General features: G+C 39.7%; 1 protein-coding gene across 2 annotated transcripts in view; it reads right to left on the reverse strand.

Annotated features, from left to right (window-relative positions):
* Positions 1-785: 785 nt before the first annotated feature.
* LOC130856742 (general transcription factor IIH subunit 2) overlaps positions 786-23,487 on the reverse strand; it is a 77,919-nt gene continuing 55,217 nt past the window's right edge. For both annotated transcript variants that reach the window (XM_057741604.1, XM_057741591.1), the window contains 8 exons: positions 18,206-18,287; positions 16,728-16,785; positions 14,383-16,491; positions 9,636-9,803; positions 8,380-8,532; positions 7,952-8,038; positions 5,569-5,733; positions 786-3,233 (listed from right to left, as the gene is read on the reverse strand). In XM_057741604.1, the coding sequence (XP_057597587.1) occupies positions 2,869-3,233; positions 5,569-5,733; positions 7,952-8,038; positions 8,380-8,532; positions 9,636-9,803; positions 14,383-16,491; positions 16,728-16,785; positions 18,206-18,287 (3,187 nt within the window). In that variant the 3' untranslated portion in view covers positions 786-2,868. The remainder of the gene's footprint in view (positions 3,234-5,568; positions 5,734-7,951; positions 8,039-8,379; positions 8,533-9,635; positions 9,804-14,382; positions 16,492-16,727; positions 16,786-18,205; positions 18,288-23,487) is intronic.

Here is a 23,487-nt window from a genome sequence, read left to right on the forward strand (position 1 = left end):
CTGGCGTGGGGGGCTACTCTTTGTTATGGTGCGTGGACTTCTCATTGCAGTGACTTCTGTCATTTTGGAGCACGGGCTCTAGGCGTGCTAGCTTCAGTAGTTGCAGCATGCAGGCTCAGTAGTTGCGGTATGCGGGCCCTAGAGCGTGCAAGCTTCAGTAGTTGCAGTGCACGGGCTAAGTAGTTGTGGCACACGGGCTTAGTTGCTTCGCGGCATGTGGGATCTTCCCAGACCAAGGACTGAACCTGTGTCCCCTGTATTGGCAGTAGGATTCTTAACCATTGCGCCACCAGGGAAGTCCAGAAAGGGAGAAGTTTTGAAACATAAGGATGAGTGTCAGGGCAATGAGGGATGACTTAGGAGTCTTGTGGAAATTAATGTATACTGAAATAGGGGTGCAGTGATCTTACGATCCAGAAATAATCATTCTCTGTAAAAGGCCAGGGTAAATTAGTTTAGCTTTGTGGGCCTCTAAAAATGTAAAAAACATTCTTCACTTGTAAGCTGTTTAGGCTGTGGTCATACTTTGCTGCCACCTGGGCTTTTTTGGGGGGGTGGGGGGAGTCGTGCCATATGGCTTAGGGGATCTTAGGTCCTTGACCAGAGATTGAACCCTGACCCTCGGCAGTGAAAGTGCTGCAGAGTCCTAACCACTGGACCACCAAGGAATTCCTGCTGCCCCCTGCTTTATATAAAAGCCCTTAGCAGAAGCTCTGGACAAATAATTTGCATGGAGTCCTGTTATTTTTTAAAGTATCATTTTTAATAGTACAGGTACACGGAACAGAATTCAGGTGATTAATATGCAGGACAAAGTAAACCTCCCTACCCTGTCCACTAGCTATCCTGCTCCCCTCCCTAGAATCTGTCATCATGACCATTTTCTTATTTAAGAAGTCTTCTATGAAGCTATGAACATGCATGTATGCATACGCTCTCAGTCAGTCTTAAATTTAACTAGGTTCTTTTTCCTTTAGGTCTGAATTATGAAATGTAAAAAGTAATACTTGTACTGCTTATGACATTATTGCCTTCATGTCCAAATCCAGCCTTCACTGCCTAGTCTCCAATAATGAATACGGACCCTGTAAATACTCCCTTGTCAGCAGGTACAGGGTAAAGCTTTGTCAGTAGAGGGTGCTGGCGGGACAAGGGTCTACTTTCCTGGGTCCGGCGTGCCCCTCTAGCAGATGCCTGCAGCACATGGTTCCTACAGCCTTGTGCAGTGCCTGGCTTCAGCAGTACCCAGTGGCCAGCAGCACTCAACCACCCCCCACATGGATGGCTTCCCCTGGCACCCCCAAAACACTTTTTAAGCAAAGTGCCCCAAGCTTACACTTTCTCGGGCTGCACCGCTTTAATTCAGCCAGCCTCTCTGTTGTCCATGGCTGTGCCTTCTCTGTCGAGGTCTAGATCTCAGCCGTGGGGCACTTTCTTTGGATGCTCTGTCTCAGCCTAGCATGAACAGCCAATAGGCTATTCCCTATATCTGCCTAGAGTTCTCGGTTTCACACTAATCAATCCTCATCACTCCAGTTTCCTGTCACAGTGAATAACTCCTTATAGTAAACTTTCCCCAAATTACTGTGTGGTTTCTATCTCCTGATTGGACTCTGATATAATACTTAAAACCTTTCTGATTACAAAAGCATTAGATATAAAATCAGACAAGATAATCCATCTCACCTTCTAGTACTCACCCTCCAGAGCAACAATTAATGTTGTAATGCTAAAACAAAAAGCAGTACAAAAAGGAAGAAAGTGAAAAAGAAAGCCTTCCTGTCCCCTTTCTAACCACTGAAAATAGTTACCACTATTAACATTTTTTTGTATATTCTTCCAGAAATGCTTACCGCATCTAGAAACATGAGAGTATAGTTTTTAAACAAATAGGATCATACCATATATACCATCCCTGTGTTTCATGGTAAAAATAAAAATTACGGTAAAAGAATCGCTGTTTTCCAACTTACACTAGCATTATGAATTTGGAATGGCCTTCTAGCCATTCAGAAAACTCTTATTAACTGGTAAGAGTGAAATTTTGGACACAGGCACAGATGTAGACATTCACACCAGATGTAATACCTTGAACAATATGAAGTTACTGACAATATGTTCTCCCTCAGCAAAGTGGATTCATAAGAACATTTTAAGGCCATTATAAATGCATGTTGGACTCAAACGTGGTTATCTAAAAAAACATGGATAGTTAAGATTTTTGAAAACACAGAATTAGCTAATTTCTAATAATGCTAAATTCTATTCTTTGCTTCTACGATAAGCATTGAATCAAACGCCTCTAGAAAACTAGCGTTTTCCCTAAATCCTATTTCTTCATATCCAACACAGTGGATAAAGGGAAGGTGTAAGTAAACCCTACCATGGCAAAGTTAATTAAATGTACAAACAGACCCTACAAGGCTTAAGGAATATCTCCTGTTTCACCCATGTGTGAAATTGATTCAGTCCTTAAGTCAGCCACTTTGTAATAACTTGAAGACTCCTTTCCTATTGTGGCTTTAAGATAGGTTGGTACCCCTCTCCCACCCCCTGCCCTGTGGCTTTGTTGCTGTTCACCTTCGTTAGCCTGAAAGTCTGATGCTGACCCTGGGTCATGAAGAGTTAGCTGTATAAACTTGACTAAAGGTCTGATCTTTGGTTGGGGAGGATCGTTTAGGGACTTCAAAGTTACTTGTAGTAATCTGTTTCTTAAGCTCAGTAATGGGTAAGCAGGGTGTTTGGGTTCTTTCATTCAATGCCTTATGCATTTTCTTCTTTTGTATTCTTTTAATAACAGGTTTTGGATAATTAGGTTTTTTGTATTGACAAAAATTTTCTCGATTTAACACTGTTTAGCCAAATCTTCTATTTCTGAATGATTGGAGAGAATGGCAGTACCCATTTCCAATGAAGGGTGAAGTGTTTAGATAGAGGATGCTTTTCTATCGTGGCAGTAAGCAGTGCGACGTCTTCTGCATCCAGGAGCCAACTTAACATGTTAAGTCTGGTGAGTCTTGGCAGTCGTAACACACATCGACTCAAAGACTTGACTGTTGTGGCCTGAGCTTTGATACATTCTTTGAAATGCCTGGAAACAGTTAGCTCTTGCAAGTTGGGCATGTTGTCCAGTGTTTGAAAGAAGTTTCTGTATCCTTCCTCTGTAATCTTGTGGTTGATTGAAAGATTAAGATCCTCAAGTTTCTGGAACCCTCCATTGATTGCTACCTTGGCTATAAATATAAAAGCAAAATATTTATGAAAACAGAATCATAAGGACTTTTATTTCAATACTGGTAGACTAGGTTATTTGAACCAACCTCTTCTCCCACCATCACTTAAAGTAGAAAATGCCCAGTTTTAATAAAGATATATAAATTTAACAATAATAAGTACATTAGATAGATTTACTTCTAATTGGAGTATTAAAGATTAATAAATTGCATTTTAAAAAACCAAACTGTATATTTTTACAAGAGACACACTTTAAATATAAGGACATAGATTAAAAGTAAAAGGGATACATCTCTAAATAACTGATGTGGCAAAAAAATGACAACTGAAATTAGAAAATATTTTGAACTGAATGAGAATGAAACTATGATACTAAAACTTATGAGAGGGAGCTAAAGCCAAAATTAGCACTCTAACTATCCATCTCAGAAAATTGGGACAGCAAAAAGAAAGAGAAAGAGAAATTAGGACCAAAAAAAAGAAAATTATATCGAAAGAAAGTAGCAGTGGATAATAGAGGTAAAAGCAGAAATGAAAAACATGGAGAGAAAAAAATTTAATAAAATCGAAAAACCAGTCAGGTAAAAAAAATAAAAATAAAAAGAATGTATTGAATATAACAGGAATGAAACTGGGAATATCACACAGGTCATACAGATATTTTTTAAATTATAAATATTATGAGCAATTTTAGAAAAATTTTAAATCCTTAGAAAAATGTAACTTGCCCAGGGACTTCCCTGGTGGTGCAGTGGTTAAGAATCCACCTGCCAGTGCAGGGGACACGGGTTCTATCCCTGGTCAGGGAAGAGCCCACATACCACGGAGCAACTAAGCCCTCGTGCCACAACTACTGAGCCTGCGCTCTAGAGCCCATGTTGCCACAACTACCTAGCCCATGTATGCAGCTACTGAAGCCAGCACGCCTAGAGCCTGTGCTCTGCAACAGAAGCCACTGCACTGAGCAGCCCAAACACCACAACAAAGAGTAGCCCCTACTCGCCACAGCTAGAGTAAGCCCGTGCACAGCAATGAAGACCCAACACAGCCAAAAAAAAAAAATGTAACTTGCCCAAACTAAACCAATGATAACACAAACATATACCAATAGAAAATCCACAATGAGATATCACAACAGATTCATGAGAATGACTAAAGTGTAAAGGTCTGACATTACCAAGTAGTAGCCAGAATGTAAGCTGGTACAACTATGGAAAACAGAATATTTACCAAATGACTCCAGGTCCACCCTAGAAATACCTCCGCATCAACAGTCATGTACAAAATGTTCATAGCGTTATTCGTACTAGCGACCTCACATCCAGTTGAATGGGTAAATAAATTGGCATATGTATAGTCATACAATGGGATCATGTATAGCAATGAAAATCAGTGAATTGTACAGTCACATGGCATCAGTATGAATCAGTATCACAAGTATGCTGAGCCCAAAGAGGCAAGCACAAGAGTACATACTGTGTGGGATTCCATGACATATATTTTTAAAAAAACAGGTAAAACTAATCCATGGTAAAAGAAAGCACTATAGTGATCACCTTTAGGGAGGAGAGCAATGCAGTATCGGGAGGAACACAAGGGAGGCTTCTGGGATGTAACATTGTCACTTAATGAGTAATTGTTACCCAAGTATGAGTAACAAGATTTAACTATGTTCACTTGAAAACTTATTGAGCTGTACACGTACGATTTTGTACTTTTCTTTATGTGTATTAATTTTCAATTTAAAAAACTATAAAAAGGAGCCCATGGTAGTAGGTATGTGACCAGGTGTCTGAAACACTAGGTGTTAAAAATGGACTTGGGGATTTCCCTGGTGGCGTAGTGGTTGAGAATCCGCCTGCCAATGCAGGGGACATGGGTTCAAGCCCTGGTCCGGGAAAAGTTCCACATGCTGCAGAGCAGCTGAGCCCGTGGGCCATAACTACTGAAGCCTGCGCACCTAGAGCCCGTGCTCCGCAACAAGAGAAGCCACTGCAATGAGAAGCCTGCACGCTGCAACTAGAGAAAGTCCTCGCACAGAACAAAGACCCAATACAGCCAAAAATAAGTTAATTAAAAAAAAAAAAAAGAATGGACTTGAGAGCTTGTATAGTCTCAAGTGGGAGGCTGTCTTTTACTTCTAAATGTGACCAGAATGAATCAAAATCCACAGAACATTTAAGGGACCAATATGATAGCAAAAATGAGGAAGTGGCAAGTGGGTTGACCATTTTGAGCAGGGCACATGTTTTTGTAGACATTTTGCAGCAGAAAGCTTGAGTGATACCACTGGCTTTTGTGTGAACTGAAAGAGCTCATCTGAGGGTAGCTCACCAATTTCCACCACGCTGTCATCATCCAAAGTCTGGAAAAACGAGAGGATGCGGAGACACTGAAGATGCTGACACTGCTGGATGATCCGTTTGGCCACCTGATGAATCCCATCCCCAGTAGGAAGGATCAGTTCTTCCAGGTTATGTAAAGAACCTAAAGCATCGGCTATCCAAAGAGACAAAAAAGCTGTGCTCTGTGCTGTGTTCCCAAATAATTGCAATTGAAAGCCTCAGAATCGTGCACATTCTAGGAGGCCCCATGTGGCAGAGAGGCTATTCCTCTTTCTCTCCAAGGGCTAGAGAAAGGGGTCAGCCTACACCTTGATCCTCACTGCTGCCTTTACACAATTCCTGCACCCTTCCCCAACCAGTCTCTCCTGCCCTGAAGTCCAAAAGGCCTATCACGTCTCCATTTCCTTTTTTTCCTTTTTTTTTTTTTTTTTTTTTTGTTTTTGTTTTTTTGGTCACACCGTGTAGTTTGCAGAATCTTAGTTCCCCGACCAGGGATTGATCCTGAGACTTCAGCAGTGAAAGTGAGGAGTCCTGACCACTGGACCACCAGGGAATTCCCATCCATTTCCTCTTTTAGACCGGAGCATCTCCTGGCCTCCAGGATGCTCTCCTAGCTCCTCGGTGCCTTCAGCCGCCTTCCTTTCTGCTCTCTGTCATCCTCAGTGAGTTCTGCCTCTTCCTCCTAGCACTAAAGCCTCACAACCCACCACTCCATAACTTGCCTTTTCTCTTTGATCCCTCCTTAGTATGATACATTATAGATCATTTGATCATACCTGGACATGTTTTGAACACTTTCTAGCATAAAACAATGTACCAGGCTTATCTTTTCCTTTCCCTGTCCCAGTTCTTATATCATCCATTTCTCCAAGAACCCTCGTTCCTTTTAGGGAGACCAGTATTTAGAAGTCAGAATCTGGGTAGTTGGTATGCTCACTGCTACTAAGGTACTTTCTAGTCTCTCAGTTGACTGAGCTGAGAAATATGTGTATACATGTGTGTGTAGTGAGAGATACAGCTATCCTCATATCTACATATATAGGTTAAAAACCACGAGTCCACACCAACACTTCCAGTTCTAATTTAACACCTCAAATTTCCTTCCTTCCCCTTTCAATATTTATACATTTCTCCTCCAATAGTGAAGAAATCTGGCCTGTTATATTCAGTGTGTTACTCGCTCAGTGTATGCTAGCCACCTCCTTGGCCCCTGATCCTGCTTCTGCTGCCTCAGCCCTCATGTCCCTCCCCTCCCCACACAGCCGCCTCCAAAAGATGGAAAGAGGAAAAGCAAGAGATCTAGGTGACCCTCAGGTACACCGAAGTGTGAGAGTACTACTTGTCTATGCTCCCCTTATATTTTCCTGTGTTAAAAACAAGACAGCAAGCCCCAAAACTTAATTACAGTTTTGGCTCTCCCAGAAATGTAGTCAATCAGGAATGGCCTGACGAGCCCTGCCATCCCCATCCCCTAAAAAAAAAATAACCTTGCGATAACTGACTGGCGTTCTCGCCTAGTTTAACTTCCTTGTCACTGCTCCCTTCTGCCTGTGAAAGTCTTTCATTTGTACAGCTCCTCAGAGCTCCTTTCTGTATGCTAGATTGGATTCTGTGTGACTCAGAATCATTTTTGTTCAAATAAATTCTTAATTTTTAATATGCTTCAGTTTCTTTTAAAACCTATTAAAACTTTTTTCCAGAGCATATATTGCGTTTGTAATTATAAAAAAATAAGTTGAAAAAATAATCTCTGTAGTTACCATTTTGTTAAGTCTAGGTTTTCACATACTGAGTTTTCATAACCTTAAAAGGTAGTTTTACCTATATTCTAGAAACCTTTGAAACAACAGGTATTTAACTTGTTTGAAATGGATACCTGGCAATGAAATTGCATAGTGCTGGGATTTCCCTGGTGGTCCAGTGGCTAAGACTCTGCACTCCCAGTGCAGGGGGTCGGGGTTCAATCTCTGGTCAGGGAACTAGATCCCACATGCCGCAACTAAGAACTTGCATGCCGCAACTAAAGATCCCACATGCCGCAACTAAAAGATCTGGCATGCTGCACTGAAGATCCTGCATGCCACAACTGAGACCTGGTGCAGCCAAATTAATTATTTAATTAATTAAAAATTGCATACTGCTGTAACAAATTTGTATTCAAAGAAATGAGTCGCTCTGAGAACATGGTTTTGAAAGACATCAAGTGAGATCAAGGCGTCTGGAGGGTAAAAGTTGAGACGCACTGTCCCTTCCTCCTAATGAGCACGGGCAGCTACTACATACTGTAATTTGTTATAACTAATGCAAAATAGAAGGATTTTGTGGGGGAAAAGAATAAAGAGTAAGTAAAAGGCACTGTTTTATAAACATACCAAATTTTTCAGCTGTTTCCTTATCAGGAATATATTGGTGCTCAAGATTTAATATCTTCAGAGAAATAAAATTTGGCAAAACAATGACTATAAAAGGGAAAAAAATTTAATTATGTCAGCTACATTTCTTATACCAGAAAGTAATGTGTTTAAAGAATATTTTAAAAGTGATAGACAATAAGATAATAATTCAGATTGAATTAATTAATGTGACAAGTAGATAACACAAATCTTTGCTCAGGAAACAATTCTCATAACTAGAAATGTTTAAACATCTAGACACAATACCTTACTTGAAAATTCATTTAAGATCAGATATCTATTGTAATAGTTCTGTCCTTTGACATCACTTGCATTTTTAAAATTTGGCTGTTAAAAAATGTCCACAGAAGCATCTTAAACCAAAGTTTTACAATTCTAGCGCTTACCAAATGTGACGGCTTCAAAAAATGCTCCAGAAAGCTTAATTTCTTCAAGTTTCTTGCAGGAAGCAAGTACAGTCATGAGAGACTCAAAATCCGAAAAGAAATTACATTGTAGGTGGAAAACACGAAGGTTCGGAGAATTCTGAATTAATTTGACTGTAAAATATCAGATTTTAGACATTAGAGATTGAAAATTTCTATCAGAATTAGCCATGTAATTAATTAATTTGTTTCAACAATAGTGAATTAAAGCATCATGATGTAATGAATTGGACTTAGGTTCAGGGTCTGTGACTAATTGACAAGCTATGTGAACCGTAGTTAGTGACTGTCTCTGTTTACTCCTCCATATAATAATGGCATTGACTCAGCCAAAACCTTCAGCTTTAACATCCTAATGTCTCTAAGTTTGCACGTGACGTTTACACTATAGAAACGCTATGCAAAGAAACATGAAGGCAGTGACAACTCTGAAGAAGCAAAACCTAAATTTGATGAAAACATTGCTGAGAAATATAAGAAAACTACTACTTCCAGCTTCAGCTAGAAATTTTTTTGCATGCAACTCTGCATGTCAGTTCAGTAGAGATTTACCTTTCTTCAGTCTTTAGTGTCTAGTCTTTACTAAACTAAGGAATTGGTGACACATGTTGCTAAATGATATATTTAAGAAAGATAGCTGTACAGGTTGTTCATCAACCATGAGAATAGGCTGATGAGAAACAGGGAAATGCTGCTGATTACTACCAGTCATCAGATTTCCTTCCCTCTGATCTGGCAGATGTCTAAGTTGCAAGGTAAGAGCAACTTAAAAGCAAAATAAAAGAACTCTGCAAACTATTTTTGGAGAGGCAGTATAGCACTGGTTAAGAGCTCTGACTTAATAGTCAGAATTCTGTGTTTAATTGCAGATTTACCATTTCCTTATCTGGGTGACCTTGAGCAAATTATCAATACTTAACCTCTATAACTCCATTTCCCCAGTTGTAAAATGAGAATAATAGTACTTTACCTTGTAGAATAGGTATGAAGGTTAAATGAGTTAATATTTATAAAGTGCTTAGAACAATTCCTAGCATGTAGTAAGGGCTCAGTAATTACAAATAGCTCTCTGCTTTTTTAAGACAAGTGCTATTCCCACAATTTACCTTGGATACAGTCTACACCCTCAGATCTACCGAAGCTTTAACTCTTAAATAAATTATTGGCCAAGTAGCTTTTACATGTGATGTGAAAACAAGTCAAAGTGCCAACCTTACCTAGTTTGGAAGGACCATGCTCAGCTGAAATTTGAATCAATAATTTCTCCATATGGTGGAGATTTAGGAATTCTTCAGAAATGACTGAAAAAATATCTTGTTTATCATCCAGCTTCACAGACAATTCTTTCAGGCACGAGAACTTGTCCAAATTAAGAAAGAGTTGATCTAGAAAGCAGCACACAGTTTCCCATTATTAATCTAAAGAGTTCCAAATGGAAAATTTCATACTGTCATTTTGATTCATCAAGCTATTTTCATATTTTCAAATGAAAACGTTTCACATGCCGTGAGACATTCTTTTTTAGAAAGCACGTATATGAAGATAATGCTTTTTGCAGCATTTAGTGATTATCTATGTTGACTAAAAAAAAAAACATGCACAACCTGAAAGCTGAGAGTTATGCTTTATTTGGTGGACATTCTTAGGACTTCAGGTCCGGGAGGCAGCATCTCAAGTAACTCTGAGAAAACTGCTCCAAGGAGGCAAGGGGAGGCAGCTAGGATATATAGGAGTTTTGCAACAAAGGGCAAGTAGTCAGAACAAAAGATTATGGTTAATAGGGCTTCCTACGTGGCGCAGTGGTTAAGAATCCACCTGCCAATGCAGGGCACATGGGTTCGATCCCTGCTTCAGGAAGATCCCCCATGCTGCGGAGCAACTAAGCCCATGTGCCACAACTATTGAGCCTGCACTTTAGAGCCCGTGAGCCACAACTATTGAGCTGCAACTATTGTGCTGCAACTACTGAAGCCCATGTGCCTAGAGCCCGTGCTCTGCAACAAGAGAAGCCACGGCAACGAGGAGCCCGCACACCACAATGAAGAGTAGCCCCAGGGGCTTCCTAGGTGGCGCAGTGGTTAAGAATCTGCCTGACAATGCAGAGGTCACGGGTTCAATCCCAGCTCCAGGAAGATCCCACATGCCACGGAGCAACTAAGCCCGTGTGCCAAAAAAAAAAAAAAAAAGAGTAGCCCCCACTCACCGCAACTAAAGAAAGCCCTCACACAGCAAAAAAGACCCAACACAGCCAATAAAATAAATATTTAAAAAAAAAAAAAGATTATGGTTAATAAAAGAAAACTAGACATCTCGAGTTAAGGAATTTAGCACTTTTCTATGTATGGGAAGATGCAAGAGTCTGGGCTCACTAAAATCATTCCTTTGCTATGCACCTCAGCTATCTGGGGCCAGTATCCTGTGTTTTCATATCCTGAGTTTCCTCAAGCTGCACCCTTGGGGGAGGCTGCAGCCTGATGACCACTAGATGGCAGGTATTCTTTGTTTCCTTCCTGAGTTTCCTCAGGGCTCACCATCGGGGGTGGCTGCCATTGCTAAGGACTATGACATCCTTTGTTTACTGATATGGCAGGCAGTATTTTATTTCTCATCTACTATATGAGAATCCACGACACTCTGGATTCACAAAAATAAGCCATCTCAACAAATGGGGCTGGGACAACTGAATTTCTCCATGCAGAAGTAGTTGGACCCCTACCTCCCACCACCATATATAAAATTAGCTCAAAATGAATCAACAACCTAAATATAAGAGCTAAAATCATACAACTCTTAGAAGAAAACAGGGATAAATCTTCATGACCTTGGATTTGACAGTGGATTCTTAGATATGGTAACAAGAGCACTAGCACAAAAGAAAAACAGACAAATTGGACTTCATTGAAATTTGAAACTTTACAGATTGAAGTACCTTATTGAGTCAGTGAAAAGGGTAATCTATAGAATAGGAGAAAATATTTTAAATCTACATCCAATAAAGATTTAATTATGCAAAGAACTCCTATAACTCAAAACAAAAAAGACAACACAATTTAAAAAAGTGGGCAAAGGAGCAAACAATCCAACCAGAAAACGGGAAGGAGACCTAAAGAGACATCTCTCCAAAGAAGACATACAGATGGCTAATAAGCACATAAGATGCTCAACATCGCTAATTATTAGAGAAATGCAAATCAAAACTACAATGAGGTATCACCTCACAATGGTCAGAATGGCTATCATCAAAAAATCTACAAATAAATGCTGGAGAGGATGCAGAAAAAAGGAAACTCTCCTACACTGTTAGAGGAGATGAAAATTGGTGCAGCCACTCTGGAAGACAGTAAAGAGATTCTTTAAAAAACTAAAAATAGAGTTACCTTATGATCCAGCAATCCCACTCCTGGGCATATATCAGGAGAAAACCATAGTTGGAAAGGATACATGCACCCCAATGTTCATAGCAGCACTACTTACAATAGCCAAGACATGGAAGCTACCTCAATGTCCATCAACAGATGACTGGATAAAGAAGATCTGATACACACACACACACACACACACACACACACACACACACACTGGAATATTATTCAGCCATAAAAAAATGAAATAATGCCATTTGCACCTACATGGATGGACCTAAGGATTATCATACTAAGTGAAGTGAAGTCAGACAGAAACACAAATATCATATGATATCACGTATAGGTGGAATCTAAAAAATGTGATACAAATGAACTTATTGACAAAACAAGTAGACTCACAGACAGAGAAAACAAACTTATGGTTACCAAAGGGGAAAGGGGAGGGAGGGAGGAATAACTTAGGAGTTTGAGATGAATAGAAATACACTACTATGTATAAAATAAAGAAGGACCTACAGCATAGCACAGGGAACTATATTCAATATCTTGTAACAACCTCTAATGGAAAAGAATCTGAAAAAGTATATATATACACACACACGCTATCTGAATCACTTTGCTAATCACCAGAAACTAACACAACATTGTAAATAAACTACACTTCAATTTTTTTTAAATGGGCAAAAGAATTTTTTTAAGCTCTTTATTGGAGTATAATTGCTTTACACTGTTGTGCCAATTTCTGCTGTACAACAAAGTGAATCAGCTGGAGATTCTATATATATATATATATATATATATATATATATATATATATATACCGTCCCTCCCGCAGCAAAAGGATTTAATAGACTGTCTCCAAAAAAGACACACTCACAGCCAATAAGCACATGAAAAAGATGCTCAACAGCATTAGTCGTTAGGAAAATGCAAATCAAAACCACAGCGAGATACAATTTCACACCTACTAGGATGTCTCTGATTTTTAAAAAACAAAAAAGCATCGGGGATGTGAAGAAACTGGGGCCCTTGCTAGTACATTGCTAGTAAGAATATAAAATGCTGCAGTCTGTGTGGAAAATAGTTTGGAATTTCCTTGAAAATTAAAATAGAATTACTATCATTAATATGATCCAATAATTCCCCTTCTGGGTATATATCCACAAGAATTGAAAGTAGCGTCTCAAAGTAATACTTGTGCACCCATGTTCACAGCAACTTCAGCCAGAACAAACAGGGCACGTGTCCCTCAACAGATGAATTAACAAAATGTGACACATACATACAATGAAATATCATTCAGCTATAAAAGTAGTGAAGTTCTGATGCATGCTACAACACGGGTGAACCTTGAAAACATTATGCTAAGAGAAAGAAACGACACAAAAGGACCAAATATTGCATGGATTCACGTATATGAAATAGATTAGACAAATTCACAGAGATGTCAGTGGCTGGGGAGAAGAAGGAATGATTGTTTAGTAGGTACAGAGTTTGGGATGATGAAAAGGCTCTGGAAGCGGATAGGGACAATGTTTGCCCAACACTGTAATTGCGCTTAATGCCACTGAATTGTATACTGAAAAATGGTTTTCAAGTTTTATGTGTGGGGCTTCCTAGGTGGCGCAGTGGTTGAGAATCTGCCTGCCAATGCAGGGGACGCGGGTTTGATCCTTGCTCCAGGAGCTGCGGAGCAGGTGGTGTGCCACAACTATTGAGCCCATGTGCTGCAACTACTGAAGCCCAGAGCCGGTGCTCCACAACAAGAGAAGCCACGGCAATGAGGCATCCACACACCACAACGAAAAGTAGCCGCCACTCACCACAACTAAAGAAAGCCCATGCACAGCAAAAAAGACCCAACGCAGCCAATAAAATAAATACATTAATTAATTAATTTTTTAAAAATTTCTTAAAAAAAAGTTTTATGTGTGTTTTACCATAACAAAAAATATTTGAAAAAAAAGAACAAAATTTTTCTAAATTTGATGATAAATATCAACCCACAGATCCAAAAAAACATTCAGTGACCCTCAAGTGAGACAGAAACAAAGCAAAGCACATCTAGGTATTTAACAAACTGCTGTAAATCAAACCCATACTAGCAGCAATCACAAAATGAAAAAAATTTAAGTACCATTTATAAAAGTATCAAAAATACAAGTACCTAGGAATAAATTTAATGAAAGATGATAAAGTCTCCACTGAAAACTCTCAAACTGCTTAGACAAGTGAAAGAAGACACAAATAACTGGGAGATATTACTTCACACTTGTGTATTTCCCAGAGTACAAGCCCTTTCTTCCATGAAGCAGGTGGGATGAGGGTAATTCTCAAGCATCCTTTACATATAGATCATACTTTTACTAATAACAAGTCATTTGTTAATATTAAGAGCCTTCATTAGTCATTTTATTATTTTTATCAGAGTTTGAAAGCCATTGTATTATGTGGAAGCCTTCCACTAATTCACATTACTGACAGAAATAAGTTAGTAAAGATTTATTTTATTTCTGTTCAGTCAGCAAGGTTTTATGGTCTCATGCTTTAAGTTGAAAGTATACCTCCTAATAGTCATCTAAAATAGGTCCAGGTTTACCTTGTAGACAGCGTGCCTCTGAGACTTCAAGAGATTCTAGGGAAGGCAGAGTGAGAAGCAGTTCCTGTTCTACTGCACTCAGCTCTAATTGGCTTATGGAGCACTTGGTGAAAGAGGCCTTGTACTGCTCAAGAGCTGGGCGGATGCTTTCAATAAAACCCTTGCTGCTGCTTACGTGGAGTTCAATGTGCTGTGAAGCTGAGAAAACTTCCGTTAGAAACCTCAGCATATCCTGACCTGCAGCATCAGTACCAGTCACACGAACATTCAGAAGGGGAATCTTGTAGTGCCTTGGAGAAAGGTTCCAATAGCCAGTGCTGATATCTGGTAGTGGGTTGAGTTTCATGTTCAGAAAACTCTTCATGTTTTCCTGTTTTTCAACTAAATTTTGCCTCCATTCATTCTCATGTTCAAAGGCAGAAGCATAGTCCTGATCTATAGTTGGTGCCTGGGATTTGTCCAAAATTCCCTCCAGGGATAAAAGAGGTGATCTGGGTAACCCATTTCCACTTATGGAGACCTGGATTCTCCTTAACAATAACAGGCTTTCTGGGTGGTCAAAAAAATATGGTAACTTAAGTACATCCAAAGACAGGGTTCTCCCCTGAAGAAATTGCAAAATAAATGGAGAACATGCAGCAACAGTGTTGCTTCGATATGCAATTTTTACAGCCAGAGCCAGTAAATGTTTTGAAACCAGTGAAAAGTAATCTTGTGGAGAAAATTGCCACATTATCCTGAGACATTGCATCTTCTCTGAAGTTTCTGGATGCTGCTTCAGGTAGTCATCATTTTCAAATATATTCTCCAGTGTCTCTTTATTATCCACCAAAAGAAGCAAATGGGATACAATTTTGGGCGCTGCCTTTGTTGAAGGGTGGCAGGAGACATAGTTCAAGAAATTATCATAGGGACATACAGCCATCATGGATGAGTTAATTTGTTTCAAATAATGGAGTCCCAAATCTTGATCCTCTTGCCTATCTGAATCCAGCAGTTCCATCAGTCTCATCCCAGCAAGAAATTCTTGGAATGCAGAATTTAAAAACTGATAGACTGGCCTCAGTCTCTGGGCTGTGAATTTGCTCATCAGGTACATGGCTAAATCTTCATCTTCACCAATCCCTGCTTCTATGAGATCATCATCGCTAAACTCAAAGCAGGATGAAAAAAACCCTTTCAAGGCCAGCTCACCACAGGAGGACACAGTTGCTTTGAGAAGGTCAGCTGCGGTTTTGTGCTTTAAGAAAAGGCATTTCATATAGGACTTGAAAACAGCCACATCATCAAAGGAATGACATAAAGGATACTGAAGCCAATTGGCACAGACTGCTGCTACGAAGAAGGGAGTTTTCTGAATTCCCGTTAGAGTTTCATTGATTCTAAAGTCAACCATAAACTTTCGTAGACGGCTCAAATTGTCTGGAAAGAGCTTCCGTAATATATTGATAGTATTATAGAAGGGAAACGCTTTGATCTCTAGAATTGAATCTAGGTATCGGCGGATGTCCTTGGCCCTATTTGTATGGACAGCAATCAATAAGCATGTCCTTGACAAATGGTTTTTTTTAATCATCCTCTCTATGACTTGGGGGATGGAGCAGATTTCTTTGTAGTCATCCAAAAGGAATAACACCTGGTTCTTTAACTGCTGGATGATGTTCCTCAGGCCCATTTCAGTAACAGATCCTTCTGTCTCTAGGAGTTGGTCACAAACAATGTTGGCCAGCCCCTGGTCCAGTCTGGTAGAGCCAAGCGAGACATAGAAGACCAGCTGGAACCTGTTTAACAAGGGACAGCAGCCTGATGCCCAGAGAAGAGCTATTTTCTTCAGGAGGACCGTCTTTCCACTACCTGCTTCACCCTCCACGCACATGATGGAGTTCAAGTTAGCAAAGACCTCAGGCAACACCACAGGCTCTTCCATAGGACTGATGATGTGTTTTGAAGCAAGGGACAGATCACAGCTCAGCAGCTGATCGGTGGCTAGGCAGGAAGAGACCTCAAGCAAAGACATGTGGCAGAAAGGGGCACTAGTATAGGCTTTTCTCAGGCGCTCACTCAGACTCTTTGCCTCCTGAAACCACTGGGCTTCACCCTGGGCCATTTCTGTGGAGGAAAGCGAAGAGGCACAGTTATAAATACTTTTTTTTTAAATTTTTTTAAGCTCTTTACTGGAATATAATTGCTTTACACTGTGGTGCCAGTTTTTGCTGTACAACAAAGTGAATCAGCTCTATTTCTACATATATCCCCATATCCCCATAAATACTCTTTTAAAATCCCCTACCTACAAAAATATGTACACATTCATATAATCCCATGTGCTACTTCCAGATCCTTACCTGGCACTACAGAACTAACTGCTGCTGACTCTTCAAGATTGCTTTCACTTGTAGTATCCTTTGAAAAGAAAATCCTCTATTAAATCAACAGTTGTATAAGAGGGTGGGGTCTCAAATTACAATTAGGGGCCAGACATTTTCTAAACACCCTCAAATATTTATGCCAGTTGCAAGGAGGAGCGCTACAAGAATGAAAAAATAAGTGACGTGTAAACACTCACAAGCGTGTGCTCCTCGGTGATACCCAAACAGTGCGACCCTCCAGGAATCATTAGATCTTAGTTATCAACAGTATTTTAATGTCACATACCTGGGATATAGGAAGGTGATGTTTCTTCCTTTAAAAATAAGATATTTAAGGGACTTCCCTTGTGGTCCAGTGGGTAAGACTCCATGCTCCCAATGCAGAGGGCCTGGGTTCAATTCCTAGTCAGAGAACTAGGTCCTACATGCATGCTGCAACTAAGAGTCAGCATGCTGCAACTAAGAAGCCCGCATGCCGCAACCATGAGCCCACATACAGCAACTAAAAGATTCCGTGTGCCGCAACTAAGACCCAGCACAGCCAAAGTAAATAATAAATGAATATTTTTTTAAAAATAAGGTATTTAAGGGAGGTGGGGGAATGAACAAAATAGATGAAGGGGATTAAGAGGTACAAACTGCCAGCTGTAAAATAAGTAAGCCACAGAGATGTTATGTACAGCAAGGGGAGTATAGTCATATTATTATCATAACTTTGTATGACGACAGATAGTAACTAGACTTATGGTGGTAGTCATTTTGTAAAGTCTAGAAACATCTAATCACGATGTTGTATACCTGGAACTAATATCGTCAGTCACATACATGTCACTAAGAGAAAAATAAGCTGTTTCTATACCCCCAAATGTTTTTTCTTCAATTGCATTTTCCATTGACAAATACAAAAGATGAATCAAGTGAACAGCAAGTTCCCTTGTTTTCTTTTTGTGGGATGACAGACATAATACACCTAACACGCAGCCTCAAGTAAGAAGTGCATGTGTATTACATCAGTAGTGGCTAATCTCCCAGAGAACTGTGTAAAATTTCTCAGATTAAAAAGGGGTCAATCTATTAATCTGGATTTTTGATTTGGTTGGACGTTTGCTTTTGTAAAAGAAACCTATCTTCCCAGCTTTGAGAAAAGCCAACTAGCACGTCAGATCTTACTGTCCTCCAAATGGAATCCAGGTAGCCTAGATGCTAATCAACCCTTAGGTCCAAATGAGTCAGGACCCCAAAGTAGAAGGGGTTGACTCTACATTGAATGAAACTAGGTATTATGTCTTGTTTATTACAGTATCCCCATTTGCAACTAGCACACGATCAGTGCTCAACAGATATCTGTAGAATTTATTTATTATTTATTTATTTATTTATGATGAGCAGTCCCTGTTCACAGTGTTTAATCACCTGATCACACACTCCGAGAATAAACAAGGTGGTGTTCATACCGTTAATTCAGAAAGTTCACCATGGCTCTGAAATTCTGGAATCACTTCTGCAGAGGACTTCATGTGTTGGAGAAACTGACAACTAAGCACAAAAGTGAAAAGTTATAAAAATAGTTGTATGCAATTAAGCATTTGCATTAGGTTTTCAAAAACACTGTTAGAGTTTTAGTGGCAAAAAGTAAGTATGAAATGAACAGTGCCATTATCAAACAGTCAGTGTCATTATCAAACAAGACATGTAGACTGTAGCTCTCGGCAGCAGAGATGTAAATGGTTCCTAAAGTAATGGTGGGGCTAAGCAGCCAATTTGGTGGAAGGGGAGCATATTTAACACTCATTCATGAAACCAACTAAAATGAACCTAAAGGAAAAAAAGTAGAGAAGACAACTCCATCTACAGATTCTGGAACAATGACGACTAAAAGGACATTAGTAGAAAAAAATGGTGAAATACATATAACGTCTGAAGTTGATAGGAATATACCAGTGTTGGTTTTTTAATTTTAACAAATGTACCAGGGTAATGTGTTAATGGTAGAGGAAACTGGGTGTGGGAATATAGGAACTCTCTGTATTATCTTTGCACCTTTTCTCTAAACCAAAAATTATTCCCAAGTAAAAAGTTTATTTAAAAAAAACCTCCATCAATATGAAGACTAAAGAACGGGCACAAACATACTCTCTAAAAACAATTTGCTAGACATCATGAAACTGGAACATAAAATACCTTCTAAATTCAGGTATGATGTCTACCTGAAGAACCAAGGAAGAAAATTCTAAAGAGCTCTACTCACAATCATTAACTTGGATAGATGAGAACTATAAATGTCAGTAAGTAAATGATAAAACCAGAAACAACTATCTTGGCTTATTTTTATGCTGCTGAATTACAGGAAAGTAGGAGATAAAGCGAGAGGACACATCATTTTTATTTCCCTAGATGACTTGGAGATAAGCCAAGGAATAGAAGGGCAGCTACAGAAAAATAACCAATAGGACTTTAAATGTTTCTGTCCAAGGTCACTAGGCAGATAAACCCATCAAAGAAAAGGACTCTGAAGGAAGGTAAAATATAGACATTTTCATACAAATAAAGCCAATACACTTAGTTGCCAGCAGACCGGTACTACAAGAAATGTTAAAGGAATTTCTTCAGCTAAAAGGAAAATGATAACAGACGGGAACTTGGTTCTACCCAAAGGAATGAAGTGTGCCTGCGATGGCAACTCAATGGGTAAATATGAAATATGTTTTTTTTTCTCTTTTTAAAATGTATTTGAAAGATTATTTAAAGCAAAGATATAACACGATACTGGGAGATTTAGAATATATGTGAAGTAAAAATGTATGACAACAATAGAACAAAGAACAGGACGGGGAAAATAGAAGTATACTGTTGTATGGTTCATACATTATATGTCAAATGTTATAATATTATTTGAAGATGACTGTGGTGTGTTAAACATGCATTATGTAGATTCTAGAAGAGTCATTAAAAGACAAAGATGTACAGCTAAAAAGTCAACAATAGAGATAAAATGGGATACTAAAAAATACTCAAACGTAAGTCAGGAAAAGAAGAAGAAACAAAGAAGAGATGGGATAAATAGAAAACATTAGCAAAATAGTAGATTTAAATCCACCCATATCAATAATTATATTAAATGTAAATGTTCTAAACACTCCCATTATAAAGCAGATATTGGGGAATTTCTTGACGGTCCAGTGGTTAGGACTCCATGCTCTGACTGCCAGGGGCCCAGGTTAGATCCCTGGTCAGGGAACTAAGATCCTGCAAGCCGGTGATGCAGCCAAAAAACCCCAAACAAACAAAAACAAACAACAACAACAATGACAACAGAAACAAAAAGAAGAAAGCAGATATTTTCAGACTGTTAAAAAAAACAAGCAAGACTCAACTATGTTGCCTACAAGAAACTCACTTATATAAAGTCATAGATTAAAAGTAAAATGATATCGGGAATTCCCTGGCAGTCCAATTGTTAGGACTTGGTGCTCTCTGGGTTTGATCCCTGGTCAGGGAACTAAGATCTCTCAAGCCACGCAGCACGGCCCAAAAAAAAAAAAAAAAAAAGGTAAAATGATTTCAAAAAAGATAGTATCATGTAGAATTTATAGAGAAGCTGGAGTGGCTACATACGAGGGTGAGTCCAAAATTTCTACAGCCAGAGTATGGATAATTTTTGACTCACCCTTGCACATTAGTATCAGATAAAGACTTAAGAATAAGGAGTACTATGAGAGATAAAGAGGGACATTTTATATATTCTCTGAATATGAAAGAGGAAAGGGCAAAGAACAGCCAAGGTATGTTCCTGAAGAAAAAGAACAAGGACACGGTATGGGAAATTATGAAAATATGGTCAACATTATTTGTAATTAGGTTGACAAAAATTAAAATTTGGGCAATACTAAATTAGTGAGGAAGCAGACAGAGTGGAAACATCGATGATAGTGAGAATATAAATCAGTACAATCACTTTGAAAAACGTTTTGCATAATCTAGTAAAGTTGAATATGTGCAAACCCTATTACTCTGCAATTCCATGGTTGGTTATGTACCCTAGAGAAACACATATGAGCACTGGGAATTATGTACAAGAAGGTTCATAGTGGCATTATTTGAGTAGCTATTTCCTTTCCCATGTTAGGGAAGTTTTCAACTATAATCTCTCCCAGTATTTTCTCGGGTCCTTTCTCTCTCTCTTCTCCTTCTGGGACCCCTACAATGCGAATGTTGGTGTGTTTAACATTGTCCCAGAGGTCTCTTAGGCTGTCTTCAGTTCTTTTCATTCTTTTTTCTTTATTCTTTGCTGCATCAGTTATTACCACCATTCTGTCTTCCAGGTCACTTATTCGCCCTTTTGCCTCAGTTAATCTGCTATTGGTTCCTTCTAGTGTATTTTTCATTTCAGTTATTGTGTTGCATATCTCTGTTTGTTCTTTAATTCTTTTAGGTCTTTGGTAAACTTTTCTTGCAACTTTTCGATCTTTGCATCCAATCTTTTTTCAAAGTCCTGGATCATCTTCACCATCATTATTCTGAATTCTTTTTCCAGAAGAGTGCCTATCTCCTCTTCATTTAGTTGTTTTTCTGGTGTTTTATCTTGTCCCTTCATCTAGTACAAAGTCTTTTGCCTTTTCATTTTCTCTGTCTTTCTGTGGCTGTGATTTTCAGTTCCACAAGATGAAATACTGCTGATCCTGCTTGATTGTGCTGTCTGCCCTCTTGTGGAGGAAGCTGTCTAGGAGGCTCGTGGGTGCTTCCTGATGGGAGGGACTGATGGTGGGTTGGGCTGGGTGGGCGGAGCTCAGTAAAACTTTAATCCAATTTGGTGGGTGGAGCTCAGTGACAGTTTAATCTGCTTGTCTGCCAATGGGTGGGGCTGTGTTCCCACCCTGCTGGTTGTTTGGCCTGAGGCGACCCAGCCCTGGAGCTTACAGGCTCTTTGGTGGGGCTAATGGTGGACTCTGGAAGGGCTCACGCTAGTGAGCACTTCTCAGAACCCCTGCTGCCAGTGCCCCTGTCTCCTCGGTGAGCCACAGCTGCCCCCCACCTCTGCAGGCAACCCTCCAACACCAGCAGGTAGGTCTGGTTCAGTCACTGCTCCTTCCCCCTGGGTCCTGATGAGCACACTTTTTTGTGTGCCCTCCAAGAGTGGAGTCTCCCTTTCCCCCAGTCCTGTGGAGGTCCTGCAATCAAATCCCACTGGCTTTCAAAGTCTGATTCTCTGGGGATTCCTCCTCCCGTTGCTGGACCGCCAGGTCAGGAAGCCTGACATGGGGCTCCGAACCCTCAGGACTTTTGCGGTATAGCTGTTCTCCAGCTTGTGAGTCACCCACCCAGCATTTGTGGGATTTGATTGTAACGCGATTGTGCCCCTCCTACCGTCTCACTGTGGCTTCTCCTTTGTCTCTGGATGTGGGGTGGGTTTTTTTGGTGAGTTCCAGTGTCTTTCTGTCGATGGTTGTTCAGCAGTTAGTTGTAATTCCGGTGCTCTTGCAAGAGGGAGTGAGCACATGACCTCCTACTCTGCCATCTTGATTCTACCTCGCGTTATTTGAATTGCAACACTATGAAAACAACCCAGATGTTGAATCTAGAATATAATGGATAAATTATATATTCATAAAACAATATACTATATAGCAATGGGAACAAGTGAACTACAACTCTATACCTAATTATGAATGAGTCTCAAAAACTCTGTGGAGTAAAACAAGTCAGTCATCACAGAAGAACCATGCCGTATGCTTCCACTTATTTGAATTTCAAGAACAGGCAAAGTTAAATATGGTTAATGATATATATGTAGTTGGTCAAACCATTAGGAGAAGAAGGAACAATTAACCCAAATTTCAGGATCATGTTTACCTCTGGATTGGAAGGACAAGGATATAATCAGAATCAGGAAGCTGGGCACACAGTAGCCTTCTAAGGACTTGATAATATTCAGTTTCTTAACTTTAGTGCTGGGTTCATTCGTTTCTTTGTTAATTGTCCTTTAAATCATACATAAATATTTTAGGTACTCCTTTAAAGGCATCCTAGTTTGCAATTTTTAAAAAGAGGCAGAAGATTTGAGCCTCACATGGAGCACCAAAAAAAAATAATAACAAAAACAACAAAGCAAACAAAACAAAAAACAAACAAAAAAAGGCAGAGGAAAAATAAAAAGCCACACAAAAAGGGAGTTGGGCTTCCCTGGTGGTGCAGTGGTTGAGAATCTGCCTGCCAATGCAGGGGACATGGGTTCGAGCCCTGCCCTGGGAAGATTCCACATGCCACAGAGCAACTAAGCCTGAGCGCCACAACTATTGAGCCTGTGGTCTAGAGCCCATGAGCCACAACTATTGAGCCCATGTGCTGCAACTGTTGAAGCCCATGCGCCTAGGGCCTGTGCTCCGCAACAAGAGAAGCCACTACAATGAGGAGCCTGTGCACCACAATGAAGAGTATCTCCCACTTGCAGCAACTAGAGAAAGCCCGTGTGCAGCAATGAAGACCCAACGCAGGCAATAAATAAATTAAATAAATAAATAAATTTATTAAAAAAAAAAAAAAGAATCCACCTGCCAATGCAGGGGACATGGGTTCAGTGTCTGAGCTGGGAAGATCCCACATGCCATGGAGCAACTAAGCCCATGAGCCACAACTACTGAGCCTGCTCTCTAGAGCCCAAGAGCCACAACTATTGAGCCCACGTGCCACAACTACTGAAGCCCACTCACCTGGAGCCTGTGCTCCACAACAAGAGAAG

The sequence above is a fragment of the Hippopotamus amphibius genome, chromosome 1 (assembly GCF_030028045.1).
Source record: "Hippopotamus amphibius kiboko isolate mHipAmp2 chromosome 1, mHipAmp2.hap2, whole genome shotgun sequence".
NCBI lineage: Eukaryota > Metazoa > Chordata > Mammalia > Artiodactyla > Hippopotamidae > Hippopotamus > Hippopotamus amphibius.